Here is a 23713-nt window from a genome sequence, read left to right as displayed (position 1 = left end):
TGCTCTGTCTCTCTCTGTCCCAAAAATAAATAAACGTTGAAAAAAAAATTAAAAAAAAAAAAAGATTCTCTCTCTCTCTCTCCATATGTGTGTGTATACATATATATATATATATATATGTGTGTATATATATATATATATATATATGATATATATATGTTAAAAAAAAAAAGAATAGAGAAAACAATCCCAGATGCTGTTGGAGCCATTTGTGATAACTAATACAAGGATTCTATCATCAGAAACAAGATGACTGAATACAATATATGTGTATGTATATGTGTGTGTGTGTGTGTGTGTGTGTGTGTGTGTATACACGTATAAGTCAAACTTTAACAACAATAAAAAGAAAATGAAACAAAAGCCACTGGAAAAAACTGTACAATATATTTATGAAACATATTACCTCGAGATACGCATATTAGATAAAAATACAAAAGGTCAATGCTAGATCCCTATAAGTCATTAAAATAAGCCAGTAAATTGCCATATGGCCCAGCAATTCCACTCACAGGTATTTACCCAAGGAAAATGAAAACATATGTTCACGCAAACACTTGTGTAGTAGTGTTCATACTATTCATAATAGCCAGAAAGTGGAAACAACCCAAATAAACACCAATTAATGAATGGATGAAACTGGTATATCTGTACAATGGAACATTATTCAGCAATAAAAAGGAATTAAGTACTAATATATGCTACAACATGGATGAATGTTGAAAACATTATGCTAGGTGTAAGAACCCAGTCACAAAGACCATATAGTATATGATTCCATTTATGTGAAATGTTCAGAACAGATAAATCTGGAGACAGAAAATAAATTAGTTGTTGCTTGGGCTTGTGGGTGGAGAAGAAAGGTCTGGGGAATGGGTAGGAACTGCTAATAAGCACAGGGTTCCTTTTGGGGGAAAACAAAATGTTCTAAAATTAGATTGTGGCTAAAGGTATACAATTATGAGTATATTGAAACCCAGTTGAAGCTCTGTTATGTGTATACATCTTTAGGGTTATGTGCACACATATTTATGTCCTTTGATGAACGGATTTATTAGTATAAAATCCTTGGTAATACTATTCTGTTCTAAAGTTAACTTTGATGTTAATATGGCAACTGCAACTTTCTTTGTATTTCCATTTTCATGGTAGATATTTTTCATTCCTTTCATTTTTAACTTATCTGGGCCCTCATATTTAAAATAGCTCGTTTGCAGCCATCATAAAGTTGGGTCTTATTTTAACCATTCTGATCATTTCTGCCTTTTAATTGGAGAGTGTACACCATTTACATTTAGTGTGATTATTGACACAGTTGGGTTTAAATCTACTATATTTGTTTTCTACTTGTCACATACATTCTTTTATCCTTTCTACCTCTATTCCTTCCTTGTTTTGGAGTAACTAACTTTTTTATGATTCCATTTTATTTCCACTATTAGTAATAACTCTAAAATCTCTATATTTTCTCAGTGGTTATTCTAGGGCAGAGATCAGCAAATGACAGCTTGTGGGTCAAACACACCCTGTGGCCTAATTTTTTATGGCTCATGACTTAACCATGGTTTTCATGTTTTTAATAATTTCCCCCAAAACTGAAAAGAAAACCTAGGGCAGAGACTGTATGTGGCCTTCTCTATCAGTTTTCTGTTGCTGCAGAACAAATTACCACAAAATTGGCTGCTTAAAATTACACTCATTTAATAGCTCAAGCAAGGTCTAGCTTGTGAGTTCTCTGTTCAAAGTATCAGAAAACTGAAATTGAAGTGTCAACCAGGCTGAGTTCTCACATACGGAAGCTCTGGGGGAAAATTCAGTCCTAATTACATTCTTGCTATTGGCTGAATTTAATTCCCATGGCTCCATAAAGGACTGAGAGTAAGTTTCCTCACTGGCTATCAGCAAACGTCACTTTCAGGTCCTTTCCCTGTGGGTTCCTCCATCCTGAATACAGAAATGGTGCATTAAATAAATGCCTGTTGTATTTTGAACATCTGACTTCCTTCTCTATAACCAGCTACAGAAATGCTCTGTTTTTTAAATTTTATCATTTTACTTTATTTCATCATGATATGTGTACTCTTTAATCCCTATCCCCTATTTCCTCCATCCGTCTGCCCCGCCCCCCCCCCCATCTCCTCTCTGGTAACCGCATTTGTTCTCTACAGTTAAGAGTCTGTTTCTCTCTCTCTCTGTCTCTGTCTCCCTTTAGAAATGCTCTGTTTTTAAAGGGCTCATGTCATTCTTTCCAGCCCACCAGGATGATCTTCCCATTTTTTTTTTTAATTTTTTTTTTCAACGTTTTTTATTTATTTTTGGGACAGAGAGAGACAGAGCATGAACAGGGGAGGGGCAGAGAGAGAGACAGACACAGAATCGGAAACAGGCTCCAGGCTCCGAGCCATCAGCCCAGAGCCTGACGCGGGGCTCGAACTCACGGACCGCAAGATCGTGACCTGGCTGAAGTCGGACGCCTAACCGACTGCGCCACCCAGGTGCCCCGATCTTCCCATTTTTAAGTTAAATATGCCATATAACATAACTTAATCACGAAAGTAAGATCCACCATATTCAGCTTGGAGATTACGTAGAGTATATACTATCACCAGGGAAGGTGGGAAAACAGGAAATCAAAGAGGATACCTTATAATTTTGCTTAACATTTCTCAAAATCTGATTTTTAACTATTTGGATATTTATAAAAAAAAGTTTTGGCCACTCCTGCCTTAGTGTATAAAATATACAGACTACCTGCAAATAGTATTATATTTCTTACGTGCCTTGTGACAATATCAGTTTCTTTTCCCCCAACCTTTGCGATATCCTGTATTTTGCTTCTAAATATTTCATAAACCCCATCACATATTTTTATTATGTTTGTTTAAATAAGCAAATATATTTAAAAAGACTTGAAATTACTAAAAAGTCTTCTAGTCACACACTTACTTACTATTGCCTACATTTTTCATTACTTTATAGAGATCCAAATTTCCATATGGTATTGTTCTCTCCCTACTTGAAGAAATTCCCTTTAGCATTTAGTATATTACAGTTCTAAAGGCAATCAATTCTCACAGAATTTGTGTCTGAAGAGATTCTTTACCTTACCTTCTCGTAAAAAAATTTTGTGGTAAAATATCCATATGATAAAATTCACCTTTTAACCATTTGTATTTGTATTTATTTTTATTTTTTAATGTTTTTAATATTGAGAGAGAGAGAGAGAGAGAGAGAGCACTAGCAGGGGAGGGGCAGAGAGAGAGGGAGACACAGAATCTGAAGCAGGATCCAGGCTCTGAGCTGTCAGCACAGAGCCCAAAACAGGACTCGAACCCATGTACTGCAAGATCATGACCTGAGCCGAAGTCCAACACTTACCTGACTGAGCCACCCACGCGCCCCAACCTTTTAACCATGTTTAAGTGTACAATGTAGTGGTATTAAGGGCAACCATCATCACCAGTCATCTCCAGAATATCTTCATCATCCCAAACTGAAACTCTGTACCCATTAAACACTAACTTCCCATTCTTCTCTCCCCCAGTCCCTAACAACTATTCTTTCTTTAAATTTGCCTATTCTAGGCACCTCACATAAGGGGAATGATTACAGTATTGTTTTGTGTCTGGTTTATTTCACTAGGCATCATATTTTCAAAATTAATTCATGTTATAATATGTATCAGAATTTCATTCCTTTTTAAGGCTGAATAACACACACACACAAACATACACACCGTATTTTGTTTAGCCATTCATCTGCTGATGGATATACAAGTTGTGTAGTGGCTAATTTTATGTGTCAACATGGGAATGTTTTTGAGTGACATTAACATTTAAATTAATGAACTGAGTATGCAGCTTTACCTCTATAATGTGGGTGGGCCTCATCCAATCAGCTGAAGACTTGATTAGAACAAAAAGATGAGCTTCCCCAAGTAAGAGGGAATTCTCCAAGAGACTGCCTTCAGACTTCATGTGTACCACTGGGTCTCTTGGGTCTCCACCTGTAAGCTTTGCATAGGAACCACCTCTTTGGCCAGTCTACACTGCAGATTTGGATTTGCCAGTCTCCACAATCATGTGAACCAATTCTTATAATAAATCTCTTTCACACACACACACACACACACACACACACACACACACACTTAGTTTTGTTTCTCTGGAAAACTCTGACTAATACAGGTTGTTTCTACCTTTCAGCTATTGTGAATAATGTCATTATGGCCACTGGTGTACAAGAATCTGCTTGGGTACTCCTAGAAGCAGAACTGCTATTTCACATGGTAACTCTGTTTCTGAGCAACTGGTATACTGTTTTCCACAGTGGTTGGATCATTTTCCATCCCCACCAGCAATGCACAAGCATTCCAATTTCTCCGCATCCTCAGCAATATTGGTTTATTTTCCACTTTAGAAACAAAAACCAAAACCTAGATATCACCTGTGAGGTGATATCTCCATGTGGCTTTGATCTGCATTTCCCTAATGAACAGCAGTGTTGATCATCTCTTCATATGCTTATGGAACATTTGCATCTCTTCTTGAGACAGGAGTCTCTTAAGTCCCCTCTTAATTCCCGGGCCCATTTTTGAAGTGGGTTGTTTGTTTTTGCCTTCAGTTTTGAAAGATATTTTCATTAAGCGTAGCAATCGAGGTTGCCATTTTTTCTTTTAGTATTAAGATATCACTCTACTGTCTTGTAGCTTGCATAGTTTCTGATGAGCAGTCTGTTCTGATTATCTTTGTTCCACTGTACGTAATGTGTTTAATGTTCCACTGTATGTAACGTGTTTAATTTCTATGGTTGCTTTTACGATTTTTTTTTCCTTATCACTGATTTTCAGCAATTTAATTATAATATACCTTGGTGTGATCTCTGTTTTTATTCTGCTTTGGAGTACCTACGGATTTATAGTTTTAATTTCTTTAAGTATTTTTTATGATTTCTTCGTCCTGGCTCTTTAGTGGGGGCTCTAACGTATACATTAGGCCATGTAAGATTGTATCAGAGGAAACTAATGCACTGTTAAAGTTTTCTCAGGCTTTTTTCATCTGTGTAATTCATTTTGGATAGTTAACTAGTCAAGTGTCTTCAAATTCACTGATCTTACTTAGCATATAGGTTCTTCTCAACTAGTGTCATTTTTCACTTCTGAGATTGTATTTTTAATCTACAAAACTTCTATTTTGATCTTTTTTTCTATTTTTATTTCTCTCCTATTTTCCTCTACATTATTGAACAATTTGTATAATATATTTTAACATGTTTGCTTGCTAATTAAATAACAGCTGTCACTTCTTGTTTTTCTTACAAGTCATATTTTCTTGCTTCTTTGGTTGGCAATTTTTAACAGCTTCATTGGTGTATAACCGGCATATAATAATGTGAGTGTGTTTAAACAATACACTTTGATAAGTGCTGACATGTATATACCCACAAAACCACCAACATAATCAAGATAAAGAATATATCCATCATTCGCCTGAAAGCTTCCTCATGCCCCTTGGGGGGCCCTTCCTTCTGCCTCTCCTCACTACTCTCATTTCCCAACGTGCATGGAAATTTTCGACTAGATGTTGGCCACTGTGAATTTTACACCATTGGTGCTGAATTCTGATGTATTCTTTTAAAGAGTGCTGGGCTTTAGTCTAGCACAGAGTTAAACTGTTTTAAATAAACGTGATCTGTTCAAGGCTCGCTTGTGGTTTCTGTTAGGGCAGCTCGAGAGCAGCCTTTAGTCTTAGACTAATGTGGTCCCACTACTGAGCTCTCTTTCTACTGCCCCATAGCGTATGAGGTCTCTCCATTCTGGCTCATAGAACACAAACTATTCCGAGCCCTACGAGCTCTGAGAATTGTTTGTCCTGCTGCTTTCCTTCCCCATTCTTGTCATATTTTATACCATGCTTAGTACTCAGAGATTTGAGGAGATCACATTGGAAGGCTCCAGAGCTTTTTCTTGTTCCTTCTCTCTCTGTAGCTCCTTCCTCTCTAGGATTCCCCACAAATTCCAGACGCTTCCCCTTCACTGAACTTTATTCTTCTGTTTCTTCAGCTCAAGCACACAAGTAGACTATGTTTTAGACCTTCTCCCTCCACTGGAGATGGTGTGATCTCAGGGCTCACCTATTCGGTTTCACTTCGGTAAGAGATTACAGTGTTCAACTGCCTGTTATCCAGTGTCTGAGAGCAGCTGTTTTATAGATGTTGCCCAGTTCTTTAATTGTCAGCTGTTAGAAGCCAATTCCTATAGCAGCTAATCCTTCCTGGGCTGTAACGAGCCATTTCGAGCTTTTTTTTTTTTTCTTTTGCATTTTATTTATTTTTTTCAATATATGAAGTTTATTGTCAAATTGGTTTCCATACAACACCCAGTGCTCATCCCAACAGGTGCCCTCCTCAATACCCATCACCCACCCTCCCCTCCCTCCCACCCCCCATCAACCCTGAGTTTGTTCTCAGTTTTTAAGAGTCTCTTATGCTTTGGCTCCCTTCCACTCTAACCTCTTTTTTTTTTTCCTTCCCCTCCCCCATGGGTTCCTGTTAAGTTTCTCAGGATCCACATAAGAGTGAAACCATATGGTATCTGTCTTTCTCTGTATGGCTTATTTCACTTAGCATCACACTCTCCAGTTCCATCCATGTTGCTACAAAGGGCCATATTTCATTCTTTCTCATTGCCACGTAGTACTCCATTGTGTATATAAACCACAATTTCTTTATCCATTGATCAGTTGATGGACATTTAGGCTCTTTCCATAATTTGAGCCATTTCGAGCTTTTAAAGGAGATTTGTGGGAGGGGTGCCTTGGTGGCTCAGTCGCTTGAGCGCCCGACTTTGGCTCAGGTCATGATCTCACGGTTTGTGGGTTCGAGCCCCGCGTCGGGCTTTGTGATGACAGCTTCAGATTCTCTGTCTCCTTCTCTCTCTGCTCTTCCCCCGCTAGTGCACTCGCTCTCTCTCTCTCTCCAAAATAAAAACAAACATTAAAAATGTATATGTATTAAAAGATAAAAGAGATTTGTATGATTCCAACAGCCTACAAAATATCTCCCTTTTGGACCTATCTCCTCAATCTTCCTTTCTCTCTCTAAAGGCACATGATCTAAATCTGGTGTCCAATTGGCTAATCTCAAATCACGAAATTCTATTTTCCTATACCTTGAAGGAGCTCTCTGATTCCGGTTCTCTGATAAAGTAGAAACGGTTAGTACCATGTCTCCCACTCTCAACTCTAGAAATAAACATGCACATGAAAATGCTGAAGATTACAAAATGCATATAGTATAAATATGCTATTTATTTATGTGAACACATTAGGTCAATGTATTTATCGTGCAAGTATCAAGAAAAAGTATCAGACTATAAGTACTAGTTTGAATATATTCATTGTAGTATCTTTATCACATACAGTTTCACAAACCTGAACTCCCACGGCCTTTCAAAACTGAGAGAATGAGTTTCCGGGCTTTACAGAATCATTTAAAATTGATCACTTACGAATTATCATTTTCCTGTCTGCCTGTGACTACATATTTTCTCATAAAAGAAGTTAATTGCATTTCATTTTATAAATTGCCGTCAGCATTACGGATGTAAGAATGTTTTTGAGTTAAGAGGGAGGAGATTGAAGGTCAGGGCCAGAGAGGCTGAGATGGTAGTTCATCTGGGTGAGAAGAAACGAAGCCTCTCCCCAACAGCACAGTGTCAATAAAGGATTTCTTTTCAAGTATGTATTACTTCGCTTGCTGGATGGCCCCTGTCAAAGCTAGAAAAGGAGACCAAAATCCTTAGAGAGAAAGAGAGAAAGAAAATATGATGAAATCAATGGATGTGACTAAGTGTTCCAGAGTCACTTTCCTCAAGGTCTGAATACGGTTTTCGAAAAAAGCACTCCTAGGTTATGAATTTTAATTACTTCAAGTTCCTAGCACGTCATCATAGAGACAACTATAATGTGGCTCTTGCATTCAGTAGAGTCCTCCTGCCTCCTTTTCTCTTTCAGTCTGCTCTCTCTCTTTCTGAAGGAATGTGAGTCAAGTCACATCATTCCTCTCGCTCACGATTGAGACCGGTGTACTATTTTCTAGCCCAGCACCAACTGCAATGCAAATTCATTTCTGAACGTCCTGAAGGAACGAGAGCCTTGCCTAACGTACGGGCTGGTGCCAGAGGCCTCAGTACTGCTCCAGCTCCTTCAATATCCGGTAAATCACAGCTGGAAGAACTTGGGACGTCCGCTAAGTCTTAAATGTAGCGTGAGTATAAAGACACCTCCTGTGTCGGGTGGAAAGACAAGCCTTATCGGCAGCAATGTACATTCGCAGAAGGCACGTTTTTTTCTTCATCGGAAGCACACCGCTAGGATTTTTGTGTTAGTTACATCGTTAGTTAAAGTGTAATAATTCGATGTTCACATGAGTTAACTCTATCCACGGGAAGGGACAAATTGAACTTTAACTGCCATTCTTATAAATCTATGCACAAGATTACAAACAGGTAAGATTAGAGACGACTTTTCCGAGTCCATCACCGCTGCTAAAAATAATTCAAAGTGAATTCACGTTAACAATGTGGGAGCAAATATATTTGAGAACAAAATATAGTACACAGTTTTTAACAGAAGTGGCTCACTAACCAGCCATGTGTTTGGAGTGGAGTGTATATAATTTAACTAAAGGGGCCTTATTTATTTATTTATTTATTTATTTATTTTTGCAAAAGTAAAAGTTGGATCACATAATATGTTATAGTGCTCAATAAGTTTCTCAAATGCATTTGTATTTCTAGGGATTTTCTTTTACACTTCTAACATTTTACTTCACTTTAATAAACAACAGAAATAATTTAAAATTCACCTCCTATTTTCTCCACCAAGTTTTCATCAACTCTCACCTATATGTAACTGGGAATATAAGTTTTGTGTGTGTGTTTATATGTTTAAATTTTATTATTATTAATTCCAGTGCAGTTAACATACAGTGTTATGTTCGTTTCAGGTGTACAATATAGTAATTCAACAGTTGCATGCATTACTCAGTGCTCATCAAGACAAGTGGACTCTTAATCCCCATCACCTATTTCACCCCTCCCCTCTGGTAACCATCTATTTGTTCTCTCTAGTTAAAAGTCTGGGGTTTTTTGGTCTCTTTTTCTTCTTTGATCGTTTGTTTCTTAAATTCCACATATGAGTGAAATACTATGATATTTGTCTTTGTCTGACTTTGCTTAGCATTATTCTCTCTAGATGCATCCATGTTGCTTCAAATGGCAAGATTTCATTCATTTTTTTATGGGTGAAAAAATATTCCACATGCACCGTATCTTCTTTATTCATTCATCTATCGATGGCCACTTGGGCTGCATCCATATATTTGCTATTATAAATAATGCCGCAATAAATATGGGGATGCATATCTCTCTCCAAGTTAATGTTTTGTATTCTTTGGGTAAACACCCAGTGGTGCAATTCCTGGATTTCTTTTTCTATTTTTCTTTTTTCTTTCTTTCTTTTTTTTTTTTTTTTTTTTTAGCTTTGAGGCATCTTATAAAAAGCTGGCACTCATATATGTAAACTAACAAGAACTTAAAATTCATCACACATTGACTTCATTTACTAGCTTGACTTTCTAGTCAATCTTTAGCCTCATTGACTTTGGCTGCTATATAAGGAGATCCTCCCTTGTCTGGATGATTCAAAAGCATAATTTGTCAATAAGCAGCTCTTATTTTTCCTTTATTAACAGTAGGGCTTACATCTACTATTAACGCTGCTTCTCATTTTGTCACTTCAAACCCACCTCTCTAATATTCTCCATTGACGCAGATTTTGGTAGACTTCGGAAAGCTGGTCTTACTCGAGGCTCCACACGTTTCGTGGCTTGCACAACATAATGGCCTGTGAATCCTGCTGCGGCTACGGTCAGTCCAACTGCAACCGCTGTACTGGCAATGGCTGTGGCTCGGCGCCCCGGGCTCCACGCGGAGTGCAGTTCATCCCGGTCCAAAGCCACAGCCACCAATTCCACGCCTCTACCAGACAGTGAGGTGGCCACCACCAGTAGGCACAGAACCTGTTTTTAATTTTTTTAGAACCTCCATTACTGTCTTCCACAGTGGCTGCACCAGTTTGCATTCCCCCCAACACTGCATGAGGGTTCCTTTCTTTCCATATTCTCGCCAACACCTGTTTCTTGTGTTTTTTATTTTAGCCACTCTGACAGGTATGCATTGACATATCCCTGTGGTTCTCATTTGATTTCCCTGATGATAGTGATGTTAAGCATCTTTTCAAGTGTCTGTTGGCCATCTGGATGTCTTCTTTGGAGAAATGTCTGTTCATGTCTTCTGGCCATTTTTGAATTGGATTGTTTGCTTTTTTGAGTTGTACAACTTCTTTATATATTTTGGACACGAACCCTTTATTGGATATGTCATTTGCAAATGTCTTCTCTCATTCACTAGGTTGTCCTTTAGTTTTGTTGTTTCCTTTGCTGTGCAGAAGCTTTTTATCTTGATGTAGTCCGATAGTTTATTTTTGCTTATGTTTCCCTTGCCTCAGGAGACATATCTGAAAAGATGCTGCTATGATTTTTCTAGGAATTTTATGGTTTCAGTTCTCATATTTAGGTCTTGAATTCATTTTGAGTTTATTCTTTGTGTATGGTGTAAGAAAATGTCCAGTTTTGTTCTTTTGCATAGAGCTGACCAGTTTTCCCAGCACAATTTGTTGAAGAGACTATCTTTTCCCCATTGCATATTCTTGCCTCCTCTGTTGAAAATTAATTGATCATATAATTGTGGGTTTATTTCTGGGCTTTCTATTCTGTTCCATTGACCTATGTGTCTATTTTTATGTCAGTACCATACTGTTTTGATCACTACAGCTTTGTAATATAACTTGAAGTTTGGAATTATGACACTTCCAGCTTTGTTTTTGTTTTTTTCTTTTGTCATGATTGCTTTGGCTGTTCAGGGTCTTTTGTGGCTCCATACAAATTTTAGGACTGTTTGCTCTAGCTCTCTGAAAAATGTTGGTATTTTCATAGAGACTGCATTAAATGTGTAAATTGCTTGGGTAGTTTAGACATCTTAACCATATTGTTCCTCTAATCCATGAGCGTGGAATGTCTTTCCATTTCTTTTTGTTGTCTTCAATTTCTTTGATTAATGTTTTATAGTTTTCAGCGCACAGACCTTTTACTTCATCGATGACATTCATTCCTAGGTATTTTGTTTTTTTCGGTACAATTGTACATGGGATTGATTCCTTAATTTCTCTTTTTGCTGCTTCATTATGAGTGTACAGAAATGCGACAGGTTTCTGTATACTGATTTTGTATCCTGCAACCTTACTGAATTCATTTATCAGTTCTGGTAGTTTCTTGGTGGACTCTTTGGCATTTCCTATATGTAGTATTATGTCATCTGCAAATGGTGAAGGTTCTACTTCTTCCTTACCAGTTTGGATGGCTTCTATTTCTCTTTGTGGTCTGACTGCTGTGGCTAGGACTTCCAGTACTGTGTTGAATAAAAGTGTGTTTAACAAAGGACATCCTTGTTTTGTTCCTGACTTTAGGGGGAAAGCTCTCAGTTTTTCACCACTGAGTCCAATGTTAGCTGTGGGTTTTTCCTATCTGGCCTTTATTGTGTTGAGGTATGTTTCCTCTAACCTACTTCGTTGAGAGTTTTTACCATGAATGTATGTTATGGAGTATAAGTTCTTTAAAATATCAGCTGAATTTAAAGTTTTAGCTTGTATGAGATATTCCATTCTCTATCCCAAGAAGACTATGGTCTAAGTATCTATTATGAATAAAGTAAATAGTATTTTTTTCCCAGTTTCCTGAGAAATAGCTGACTTCCCTGTAGAAATAATAAATTCTGCAGTAAAAAGTTTTTACGTTCCTCTTCCCAAGAAAGATTTTCTCGTACCATTAAATGACACCTCTAAAACTAATGAGTGTATTAATAAAAAGCATGAACTTACTTATTTCTCCATTTCAATAATGAGGAATAAGATGTCAAGAAGTACTATTATCCCTTGACCAAGGGGGAAAAGAAAACCCAATCATCACCAATACCTACGACCTAAAACAGATGTTTTAGATAGATGTTCCTAAGCACCTAGCTCCCCAATACTTGACCAACTAGCTCTAATTCAGTAAAACAAGTGCACGACATCTACTTACACCATTACATCAAGATAATGAAGCATGACGCTAGTGTTTGGCTATGCCTGAACAACTGTTGGTGATCAAAAATGCAGGCAGGTACTTGAGACCCCAAAGCAAGGAAGAGTTAGTTCATTCATGAGTTATTATTTCCGTGGCATCAGCTTGGGACAGGGACTAACAGACACAGGGATTTCTAAAGGGGAGGCAAGCCAAGAAGGGCCAAGTTACCAACATCTATGAGACTCTGCCAAGTCACCCATCCACTTCCGGATGGCGGGGGCATTCCAAAAGGGCTACCTGGCCAAAATGTGCACAAACAGCAGAGCGAGGGCACCATCTGATTCACAGTGTTCAGACCACGACAGTAGCAGCATAGACCACAAGGGCCAATTTGCTGTGGGAGTGCTTATAAAAAGGCATTTACACTGACAGGAAGTGTTAAACTATTCACGAACGACAAAGACGAAGACAGTCATTTCTGATCTCCCACATTCCAGCTGGTTATTAATGTCTTACACCCTCTTCTGGAGGGAAGTGCTTTCTTGAGGCGGGCACTCTCTTATAGCTCATTTTTGTGGCCTCACAGTGATTAAATACATATATGAAATACAGACTGCTGATAGTAAGAGTACATCAAACCTGGGGCAAGATAAGCTTTATCTAAGAGGGCCAGCCGCATTAGGAGACAGGTCTGGGGAATGTGACCACTTGGGGTCTCCTGGGATCCCCCAATTCCAATGGGGCTTCATTTCCTTCTAAATGGTTTATGTGGATGAGATATCCTACATGCGTTTGCTTTTAAATCTTCTCTTTGGTTTACATCTTTCCTAAAAGGAAAAAATGGAACGCTATTCCTCGCGTAATATTCCATTTACAACGTGTTTTACAAAGATAAGAACTGTGAAAAACTGTTAAAATTTCAAAGGGCAATCATAAGTGATCATTTCCTGAGAAGTGCATAGCTCAAGTGAGTACTGAAGTTTACGAAGAGTAAATTGGAAAAAATATCCTCATTTCCATTTTTTAGGTAAGGTATCTAGCCAAGCAGGTCACAGAAATGTGTAGACACAGGACTGAGGTACAACAACAAGGCATCTGACCAGCCATCGCATGATATTCTCAAGAAACGTACAGACGAATATGGTGGGCTGACGGAGTAAAGGGTCAGTGATACACTGGACGGATGTTTATGGCAGAATGACACAGAACACTTCTATTAATGATTTCATAAATTAAACCAAGAAATCCAAACTGACGGGAGATACAGCTTCTAAGAATACAAACTGTTTTCACACTCTTCCTCGGAGAACAAATAGAAAAGTTGTGAGAAAAAACAAAACCAAACAAAACATCTACATGAAGACATGGGAGAACTACCAAGGCAGCAGGAATTTGTGCTAAAGACTCAAAAGGTAAGGAAAGCTCATAGTCAGGATCCAGACTAGGCGATGTTTTTCCTTTTGAAGCATTTGTGTGCACAACAGAGAGGCTGAAAAGGTGGGAGAAGACAGTGACTGGAGCCACAAGCTATTATCGATCCCATAGAGGTGACAGGTTCAGGGGAGAGATTTGGAGTTTGACCTGAGTCGAGCAGAAGGGGCCCTCATAAACGTTCTCAAATTTCAGTTGGGATTTTGAAGAGCTCTGCCCTAAGAGAAAGGGTAGACGGGAAATAGACGCGCCTCTTAGAAGAAGAATGAAGCCCAGATTTCAGATAGCTTGACCCGAGACGGATTTATAATTATCGGCCCCTGGCCGAACTGCCCATGAGAAGCAAAACTGAATCCTCACTGAAGGATGACAAGATCATCCCAAAGTTCAAATTATCCTTATACTTCTTCATTCATAATATATGGCTCTTAATAAAAAGTAAGCAGCGATACGAAGCTTGCCCAAATAGTGAGCAAAAGTCATGAGAAACAAACAGACCACATTGAAGAATCCAACGTATAGGAAATCTAGACATTGTATTAATAAAGATGCGGAGCTTAAAAGCAACGGATTATTTTGTTCAAAAACCTACATATCAGTGTGCAGAATGTGGGCAAGTAACTAGAAATAAAAAATACTCCAATAGAAATTTTAGAACTGAAAAAGACACAGTGGAGAATTAGGCTGAAATCAGTAAAAAAAAAAAAAAAAAAAAAAAAAGGTAAGAAAATCCTCAACTGTTTAAAAATTAATACCCTTATATGAGAAATCATAAAGAGTTAGAAAATATTTTGAACTGATAATAAAAATACAAAGTTCAAAACCTGGGGGATGAATGCAGAAGCTATGTGTAAAAAGTAGTTTAAACCTTAAGGGCAGGTATCAGGAAATTAGAAGGCCCGAAGCCCTTTGTCAGCAAGTGCTAAGTTGAAGCATGTGTGTTTTCCGACATGGCAAGTCCTCTCCGAGTTTCACAACAAATGAAAACGTGTACTTATGTGCACCAAAAGACATGCATCACAGAAAGGTATTTTTTTTAATTACCGGAAATCGGAATAAATGCTAACGTACATCGGTAGTTGGCCGAGATACAGAAATCAGGGTGTGCAGACAAAAGTGGGATGCCTTAACGCAGTAAAGGCTAACGTGGATGAATCTCGAAATGTTCCTTCAAGGGAAGCCATTCATGATACGTACGGTAACATTCCCGTTTTACAAAATTCAAAGCGAGCAAGCAAAAAATTCCCCTACCACGTTGAGGCGGCCAGTGTTACCTTTTGGGAGAAGGACAGCATCGATGCAGGGACGCAGCGGGGGCTTCTGGAGTCATGATAATAATCTACTTCGTGACCTACGTCCTGGTTGCATGAAAGCAGTTACTTGACGAACGGTCTTTCAGACTCCAAACATCAAGGATACACAAGGTCTGGCCTTAGCAGCAGTTGGGTCAAAAAGATTTAAGGTAAAGATCAGGAAACAAAGCCATGAGGCGGTGTGAGGAACGAGTGAAGTCTGACCGAGAGAAGGGATGATGTGGGAACACGATCTGTGGGCACCTGTAAGTACCGGCTTGTCCAACAGGAGGGCAGTTACCCTCAGCTCTGGAAGACGCTTTCCAGCAGGGTCAGGGAAGGTTACAGAGACTCAAATTTTGATTTAATATACTAAATATTCTAAGTCTATTGTAACGTCACATTAGTGTACATTAAGTAAGTACATTTAACATACTGGGTGCGTATAATACATGTAACACGATGCAGGTAATAACAATCGCCGAGTAACGGAACACACGGTCTCTCCAACAAGGACGGTCTCGGGCACTGAACGTGGTAACAAAGGCAGAATGGCCAGCTTCCAGGAAAAAGTGGAGGACGTTCCTGCCAGATCACTAAAGCCCTCTCCGTCACCCTCAGATTCGATGCCTATGTTAAACATAGAACCATGATAAAGAAAAACCTTACCCTTAATCGCGTAGTGGAGATCTCCGCTTTTAAAATATCGGGATCGTACTTAGTGCTGGATGAAGATCCTGAGAATACTTTTCAAAGAGAAAAAAGAAAAAACAAAAGAACTTTTACCAGTTGTAGAATTAGCTCTCAGCTTGGAATTTACAAACTCTAAAAACGAGATTTACATGCTTTTGTGGATACTTACTTTATAACTCCTTTATTGTCATTCATCAGACACCTAAATATAAAAAGTAGTCTTCAAACCTTTATACTTTTTTTTTAAAAAAACTCAAGAAAGAGGAATGCCTTAAAGACCATGGAGCCTACTGGTTTCTGGATTTCACACCTATGTACGAACTCTCAGAGGACCTTCCTGTGCACACGGTTTGTCAGAGCTGTGCGTTACCCAGAAACCGGTAATTTAAGCAGAACTTCTGAGCCGCTCACATCAAAACTGCTTCTTTAAACAAACCAGCTCCAGGCGATCCATTTCTGAGATGTAAGCAGGTGATCGACAGAAAACTTCATTCCAGCCAACAGTTCTAGCTCCTCCCGCTAAAATATTGTACAAGAGCAGCAAAGGGGGCCGAATTATTTGCCTTGACCCGCAGAGGTAAACATTAACTCATAAATAAATAAAAGGCAATCAGGCAGAGGAGTGAAAACCACCAGGGATTGATGATCCACAAATGAGGGAGGGACTGCTGCCTAGACGGAGGGGAGGGGACTTGCTGAGAAGTCTGTGGGGTACCCTCGCCCTCTCTCCTGGCTTCCGGGGACTTTTTCTGCCTAGGAAGGGACAGGCCTCAACAGGCAACTCCAGCGAAACGCAGGTGGCCTTCTCTTAGCTACACTTTGGTCCCCATTCTCACAGTCTGAACAGCCACACTGCACTTACAGCTTGTGTGAGAACTTGACTTCTCCTTATAGGCGTCATTTAATCGTACATATTCATCGAGGGCCAGGGCCAGTCTTTGCTCCTTCACGTGGTACAGCTCCTTCTGTGTCCTGAGAGCATCCTGGGCCACCGAGAGATAGTCCTTGAGCATCTTCTCCTGTTCCCCCCTCCACTGTTTCCGTGGATCTTCAATCTGTGTGGTTTCTGAAAATACACCAGGTGGGTTATTGTTTAGAATCTGATGATTTTTTTTTGGATTATTTAAGCTTTAAAAAAAAAAAAAAAAAAACTTACCAGCTTTAAGTCTTATATACTCTAGGCAGTTTGTTGGTTATTTGTGAAGTGACTTCTCCAGAAATCTGATACAAGTTTTATTTATCCCCATGGCTCCCCACAGTCCACACCCTTTCAGATCATTAACAGTTTGTCCTCACTGGGAAGACATCCTACACCAAGTTGCCAAAGTCGGCTTCCTTAGCTGGGGTCCCGCCATTCCTCTCAAGAATTCTCTGGCTCCCCAACACCTACAGAATAAAAGCCAAGCTATTTATGCCAGCATTCAAGGCCCTGTGTGATCTGAACCCAATCTGCTTCCCACGGTGCATGTTTCCATTTACTTAATCCGGGACGCCATGTTGCCCTCTACATCAGCGCTACTCAGAGTCTCTGCGGGCAGACTACATGGGTCCCCGAACTCTCTCACACGTCCACTGCAAAAAGTAGAGAAGTCACGAGGAAACATTTTGAAATCTTCATAGCAATTTTATATAGTTATTGTATAGTGATGACTCTAATAATATTGGGGCTTGCATTTTCTACTTTCTTTTCCCTTTTTCAAGGAATTCATTTTTACTGTACTTTACAAAAATATCTGTCATTCCACAGTGGGTTTGACATTTGAAAACAAGCCCAACACAGAAGCCAAAAAGCCAAACCAAAGCCTGGTCCTGGTTGAAGAACACTCTACGGCCCGGCTCTTGGTTCTGCAGTCTTGGGTACTAGAATCGCCCAGAGAGCTCTTACAAAAAGAAAATCTCAGCCCATTAGAGTTTCTGTGGGTAGAACCCAAGCAATGGCGGGTTTCAAAGTTCCACAAGAGATTCCAACGAACCCCTCTGCAATGGCCCACACGCTGCCTTCTCCACGAAATTATCCAAACGATCCAATCTCGAGCTTGCCCAAACTTGCCCACCCTGCCTCGCCCATTCCTCCCCACGGAAACCGCAAAGAAGGCTCTGGCCAGCGCTCTCTCCTTTGCTCCTCCTGCCTCCTGACCGAACCAGGGGCTTCCCCCTGTGGCCCTGCAAGCATGGACAGGGGGACTGTGGTACAACTTCCTTCCATGGCACCGACCTCCCTGTGCTGACAGGCAGTCACCTCTCTGAATTCAATCAGTTACCGCCAAAACAGGTGTGTCAAAACGGGTCTGCCGCTGTATGAATACGAGAACCTGTTCCCGACCAATTAGGACAGGAAAAGTAATTTGTTAATTTGCTGGAATGTTCCATGACACATGCTGTTTAAGATGTTTTGCGTGTGAAGCTCAATCTTCTGGCACCCCAACTCAGTATTACTGGTTGGCCCCGGAGGCTGCAGTAAGTCAAAACCCAGACAGTGATATGAGGGGATCTGACGTGGACCACGAGAACCTCTAGGGGCCAGGCTGGTTCTGGAAACGTCTAACTAATGTGGTGTCTGGGGAGAAGGGATAACGCTAAACTGGAGTGGTTCAGCTATGAACCCTGGGTCCCCTTAGGGCTTAGAGAGGCTTTGGATGATTTACAAAATGGCCTGAGTTAGCCAGACACATTGCAGCCACTGACTCGGGCCTAGAATCTTTGCTTCACGATCACTGGTACAAAAAGCTGAGCGTCCTCTAAAGTAGTATTTTGAACTCTCATTTTGCTTTAAAGTTTCGTTTGGTTTATTTATTTTGAGAAAGAGAAAGAGGAGTGCAAGCAGGGGTGGGGCCGAGAGAGAAGGAGAGACAGAGAATCTCAAGCAGGCTCTGCACTGCCAACATGGAGCCTCGACGTGGGGCTCCATACTGGAACCGTGAGATCGTGACCTGGGCTGAATCCAAGAGTTGGATGCTTAACCGATTGAGCCACCCAGGTGTCCCCTGAGCTCTAATTTTTAAAGACGTAAATATTCCAACATGCAAAAGAGGCATATTTCATGTAATTATGAGAAAAAAACCATGCTGGAGTCAATGTCTAAAGAGATGTAGGAGGGGACAGTCCCGGTTGGACAGCCCCTCCAGCCCAGAATCCTCAAGGACATCATCACGGTGGGGCAGCCCAGCCACCTTGGAGAATAAGGAGAACGGGCAGTTGTCAGCTAATTAAGAGCCTAAACTTCTCTTTTTTCTTTTTCTTTTTTTACCTTTATTTATTTTTGAGAGACAGAGAGAGACAGAGCACAAGTGGGGGAAGGGCAGAGAGAGGAGGAGGTACAGAATCCGAAGCAAGCTCCAGGCTCTGAGCTGTCAGCACAGAGCCCGACGCGAGGCTCGAACTCACAAACCGTGAGATCATGACCTGAGCTGAAGTCGGAGGCTTAACCTACTGAGCCACCCAGGCGCCCCAAGAGCCTAAACTTCTCAATTGACGATATTCATTACAACTCAGGTCTCCGGCTATCCAAGCATTTCCAACATGTAAACGCCATCTGACTCAAAGTCCAGAACTCATCCTCTAACGAATGGGAATTTATGGTCTTAGAAAAGTTTTCCCCATTGTGGATGACCTGTAATAATCCTCACCTCCTCATATTCCTGACCCTTGAATACGGGCTAGACCTAGTAATCTGCTTCTAATGAGTACGACAGGGATGTCACTTGGGACTAGATTACAAAAGGCCGTGCGGGCCACCTTGTGCGTGCCCTCCCTCCCTGGCTCCTGGCTTTCCTTCCGTGGTGAAGCAGACTGCCATGTCGTAAGCTGTGCTATGGAGAGGCCCACGTGACAAGAAATGAGGGGGGCCGCTGGCCCACAGCCAACAAGGAACTGAATCCTGACAACCACCACGTGAGTGAGTGTGGAGGTGGATCCTCCCCCAGCAAACCTGGCTGACACCCTGAGGACAGACAGCCTGTGACGCGGCGAGCCAGAGGATCCCGCTAAGCCTTGCCTGGACTCATCACCCACAGGAACCATGAGGTAATAAATGTATTGTGAGCCACTGGGTTTGGGGGTGATGTGTCCCAGTGAGATATATAACTAATAAACTACACAACTAAAGGGATGATACAAAAACAAAGTGCAGGTGAACAACTTGAGATATTTGTAAGTTGCAATAGTTACAGGAAGATATGTACCCCGAGTTCTCCCGCAGTATCTTCAGAGGTTTCGTCTACTCGTATTTTCTCTATGTATTGGGGAACTGGTGTAGTTTCAATAAAATACCTGTCGATGCCTAAATTGCCACAAAACACTGAAAGTAATGTTGACATTTAAATGAATAAAGTGCAATAATGATAATTGTAATAATAATAATAATAACAATAATAATAAACGAGCATTTATTTGGACAGATCAGCAGAAACACTCCAGTAGGCTGGTTTAAATACTATATGCTACAAGAGCTGCAGCGGGAACATTTACATTTCTGAAATGCCGTACAAATCAAATATGAGCTACAAAGAGGGTTCCCGAAGGCACCTCCGAAGGCTTCATAAAGCAGGATCGTGCTTCATCTCCATTGGTTGTATTTGCTGAATGGACTGTGAAGAATTTTTATTAAATGTAAATACTAAAAAAGTGCATTATAAAAATGTGGTATGTTAGTGTTAAGACCTGGTGACCCTGGGAAGTCACTGTGTCAGAATGCTGTATAATTTGCATGATGTCTGCGAAAATGTCACGTACCTCGAGGGAACGGACATGGCGTCAGTTTTAGATGTGGGACTTTACAGACAGAGAACACGGTTGTGAGTTCTAAGAGCTTTACCATGGAAGATCACATTAGATTCTTGAAAGGAACGTGATTTCTGTCTATCACGCCTATTTCTGTCCTTTCTGTCGTGCTCGGGAAGAATGGATGAAACAAACATGAGTAGCTTTCCTTGTCTTCCTTTCTAGAAAATATCCGCTATGCTTATTATCTGTTGTTACTTCTGCAGACAAGTACCGACCATCTGCTACACACAACAGGGAAACAAGATGTTCAGGCATGAGTCCCTCCTTCCAAGAACTTACAAAATACAGAAAAACTTCTGACACATGAATTAAACACACACACACACACACACACACACACACACACACGTCTGTGCAGTAAAAAGTGATAAAAGCCTTGAGAGGAGAATGCGGTGCCACGGCCGTTTAGAGACCCAGGGTTTTCTCTGGTTGAAAAGGAACGTTCCATGCAACAGGCAGTGACGGAACCGGGTTTTGGAAGGTTCCAGACAATGGCCCCTCAGGACTTGGTCCCTGTTGACTTCTCCAGTCACCTCCCTAGACCCCCACAAAGACACACACCAGCCTTCAGCTGCTCTGCATTTCTTTCTTTCATCAAGCCCTGCTTTCTGTGGCCTCTCTAGACTTCGGCTTTAACTTGTGGTCTCTCTTCTTCCGGGAAGGTATCCTTCTCCCAACCCCCAAACCCTACCCCAGCCCCTCTTCCCCCAGGCCCGGTTCACTCAGTCATTCTTTGGGTATCAGCTCAAAGCACTGTCTCTAGCAGCCTCAGCGACACCCTTCGGGACATCCGAAACAGGGCACTTTTACGTGTTCTCCTTTGAATTTTTTTTTTTCAACGTTTATTTATTTTTTTTGGGACAGAGAGAGACAGAGCATGAACGGGGGAGGGGCAGAGAGAGAGGGAGACACAGAATCGGAAACTGGCTCCAGGCTCCGAGCCATCAGCCCAGAGCCCGACGCGGGGCTCGAACTCACGGACCGCGAGATCGTGACCTGGCTGAAGTCGGACGCTCAACCGACTGCGCCACCCAGGCGCCCCACGTGTTCTCCTTTGTTCTGCTGGCCCGATGGGTGGTTCTTTCCACAGGCTACTGTATTTTCTCATTTCTTCCCCCATACTCCAAGAGCCTGTGGTTTCTTGAATACCAGGTTAATAAACATGAAACTCCATTTGTAAGCGATGGCGTACCACAAAGGTTCTAAGCAAGGCCGGGAAAGGATCTCGGCTGTATGTGAGGAAGAACGTCTGACAGAAATGTGAGGTCCTACCATCTCTGCGCAACTCAGCACTAACTCTACAGAAGAGTCTGTATAATTGTGCAGCAAGTTTTTTTGATAAAAGATTATATGGTAAGTGAAAAGAGCTTATAAAACCGTATGCATACTACTCCCACTTGTGATATAAAATTATATTTAAAATTCTGTGTGTCTGTTTGTAGTAATGTGAAGTCTGGAAGGATACACACGAAGAGACTTAGAATACTTTGTTCTCTTTGGGTGGTGTGAATATGGACAATACTTTTCTTCCTTTGATTTGCCTGTATTTTCTATTTTTCTCCTATGCACGTGCATCACTTTTATGCAATTTGTTTTTTTAAAAAAAGAGACAGAAAGCAAAGGCAAAGGTAACGAGGGTCTGAATTAGGAAAATGACAGTGGAAAAGAGGTTAGAGGAGCAAATGTGGTATTACATTACAGATAAAAATTCTGTAAGAACCGACAAAACGATTCTACATTTTTCAAGTTAATAATCATGAAGACTGTAATGTATCAAAAAATAATAAAGTCAAAGGGAAAACAGAAGAATCCCATTTTGTACTTGTTTGTTTGCAAGTTTTGATGACAACAGACGCGGCAGTGTCCTATAAATGAAATGTCTGACAAAATATTAGGACGCTCAAAGCCACAAATAAAGACAGAAGAGTCGTTCACACGGGAAGGGCAAAGAACAATAGTCCGGCAGATAAATGACAGCACGCTGGGGAATGAGGGTGAGGTCACATCTTCGGGGAGTGACAAGATACAGGGACTCTCAATACGTGGCAAATGAGGGGCGAGGGGGGAACAGTCTGCAGGAAGGAAGGCTACAGGTTCAGGAGGAAAGGCACAGTCACCTACGCCAACCCTACATCTGGGTGGAAGGAAAAGACCACTGAGACTGAGAATAGATCCCGGAAGTGAAATATGTGGATTATTACAGATCAGTGATACTGACAACTGTTAGTTACTCTCACTAAAAACGAGTATCATTACCACTGAAATTTGTTTCACTCGCATGTCTTAAGTGCCTAGAATGTTTCTTTATAAAATAGCCTAACGGTTTCCCCTCCTAGGGAAACATAAAGGATAAAATAAGACACAGATGAAACAGGAGGGTCCCAAATTTATTTCCCTTCTCCTAAAGGAAACAGCTCCACATAAAATATCGCCAACACTTGAGAAATTTTCATCAAATTTAAACACAACAGGTGTTGCTTCGCAACTAATCCAGAGCAGTTTGGCTCAGCTTATACGGGGTAAGCGCACTCCGTCCAGTCTCTCCGACTGACTACAACTAAAAACCGAGGACAGCAGAACAAAACAACAAGAACAACAGCGACAATGTCCAGAAAACAATCAAAACAAGACTCGGCACAGTAAGTAAGAACAAGGAGGATCGTGGAAGGAAACTGGAACTTGCAGAAGCATCACATGGCAGTGAGTCCTATCTTGTTGTTTTACACATCCCTCACCTCTGGTGCTTCCCATACCCCCAGGTACTGCAAATGGGTGCAGCCCGACCCTGCTCTGTCTTGTCGGAGGACCGGCAGGGAGAGGGGGTGCCGAGGGGCACGTCTCCCACGACCATCCGGGGAAGCCCGGGAAAACGGGCTGAACCCGGTGGCGGCCAACGGTGGTGGCGTGGTCCCCCCTGCGCCAGCTCGTCTCCTGTCCGCTCTGTCCTGAGGAGCGGCTGGCAGCGTGTGGCGAGGCTAAAGCCAGAGAGTACCTGCTAGAATGCCCAGACGAGAGGCTCCACAGAGCCAGAGGGCATGGAGCAAGATGGCAGAGAGGAGAGTTGGGAGAGTGTCTAGGTTGGCCCTTTTTAAATTCGGTTATTTGCTTCTTAGTGTGGATTTCCAGGAGTTCTGTGTCTGGCCTGGATATGGCTTCTCTGTCAGATGAAGGCACGAATATTCATCCACGATACCGTATGCTATCAGTATCCGATTCCTTAGAAATATGCTGAGTGAAAGATTCCATTCATGGAATCAAATGTACTCAGTGTACGTGAGGTTCTGGAACACGCAAAACTAACCCATCCTGATAGAAGTCAGGACGATCCGTAG

General features: G+C 41.1%; 1 protein-coding gene and 1 pseudogene across 3 annotated transcripts in view; both read right to left on the bottom strand.

Moving 5' to 3' along the window:
- The window catches only part of WWC2 (WW and C2 domain containing 2), a 208901-nt gene that overhangs the window by 80099 nt on the left and 105089 nt on the right, over positions 1-23713 (bottom strand). For all 3 annotated transcript variants that reach the window (XM_053216267.1, XM_027077072.2, XM_027077073.2), the window contains 2 exons: positions 16462-16665; positions 15576-15652 (listed from right to left, as the gene is read on the bottom strand). In XM_053216267.1, coding sequence (XP_053072242.1) covers positions 15576-15652; positions 16462-16665 — 281 coding nt within the window. The remainder of the gene's footprint in view (positions 1-15575; positions 15653-16461; positions 16666-23713) is intronic.
- On the bottom strand, positions 6218-10086 carry LOC106979306 (mitochondrial import inner membrane translocase subunit TIM14-like; annotated as a pseudogene).

The sequence above is a fragment of the Acinonyx jubatus genome, chromosome B1 (assembly GCF_027475565.1).
Source record: "Acinonyx jubatus isolate Ajub_Pintada_27869175 chromosome B1, VMU_Ajub_asm_v1.0, whole genome shotgun sequence".
Taxonomy (NCBI): domain Eukaryota; kingdom Metazoa; phylum Chordata; class Mammalia; order Carnivora; family Felidae; genus Acinonyx; species Acinonyx jubatus.
The sequence above is the reverse complement of the archived record's forward strand: the minus strand, read 5'-3'. Positions and strand labels throughout refer to the sequence as shown.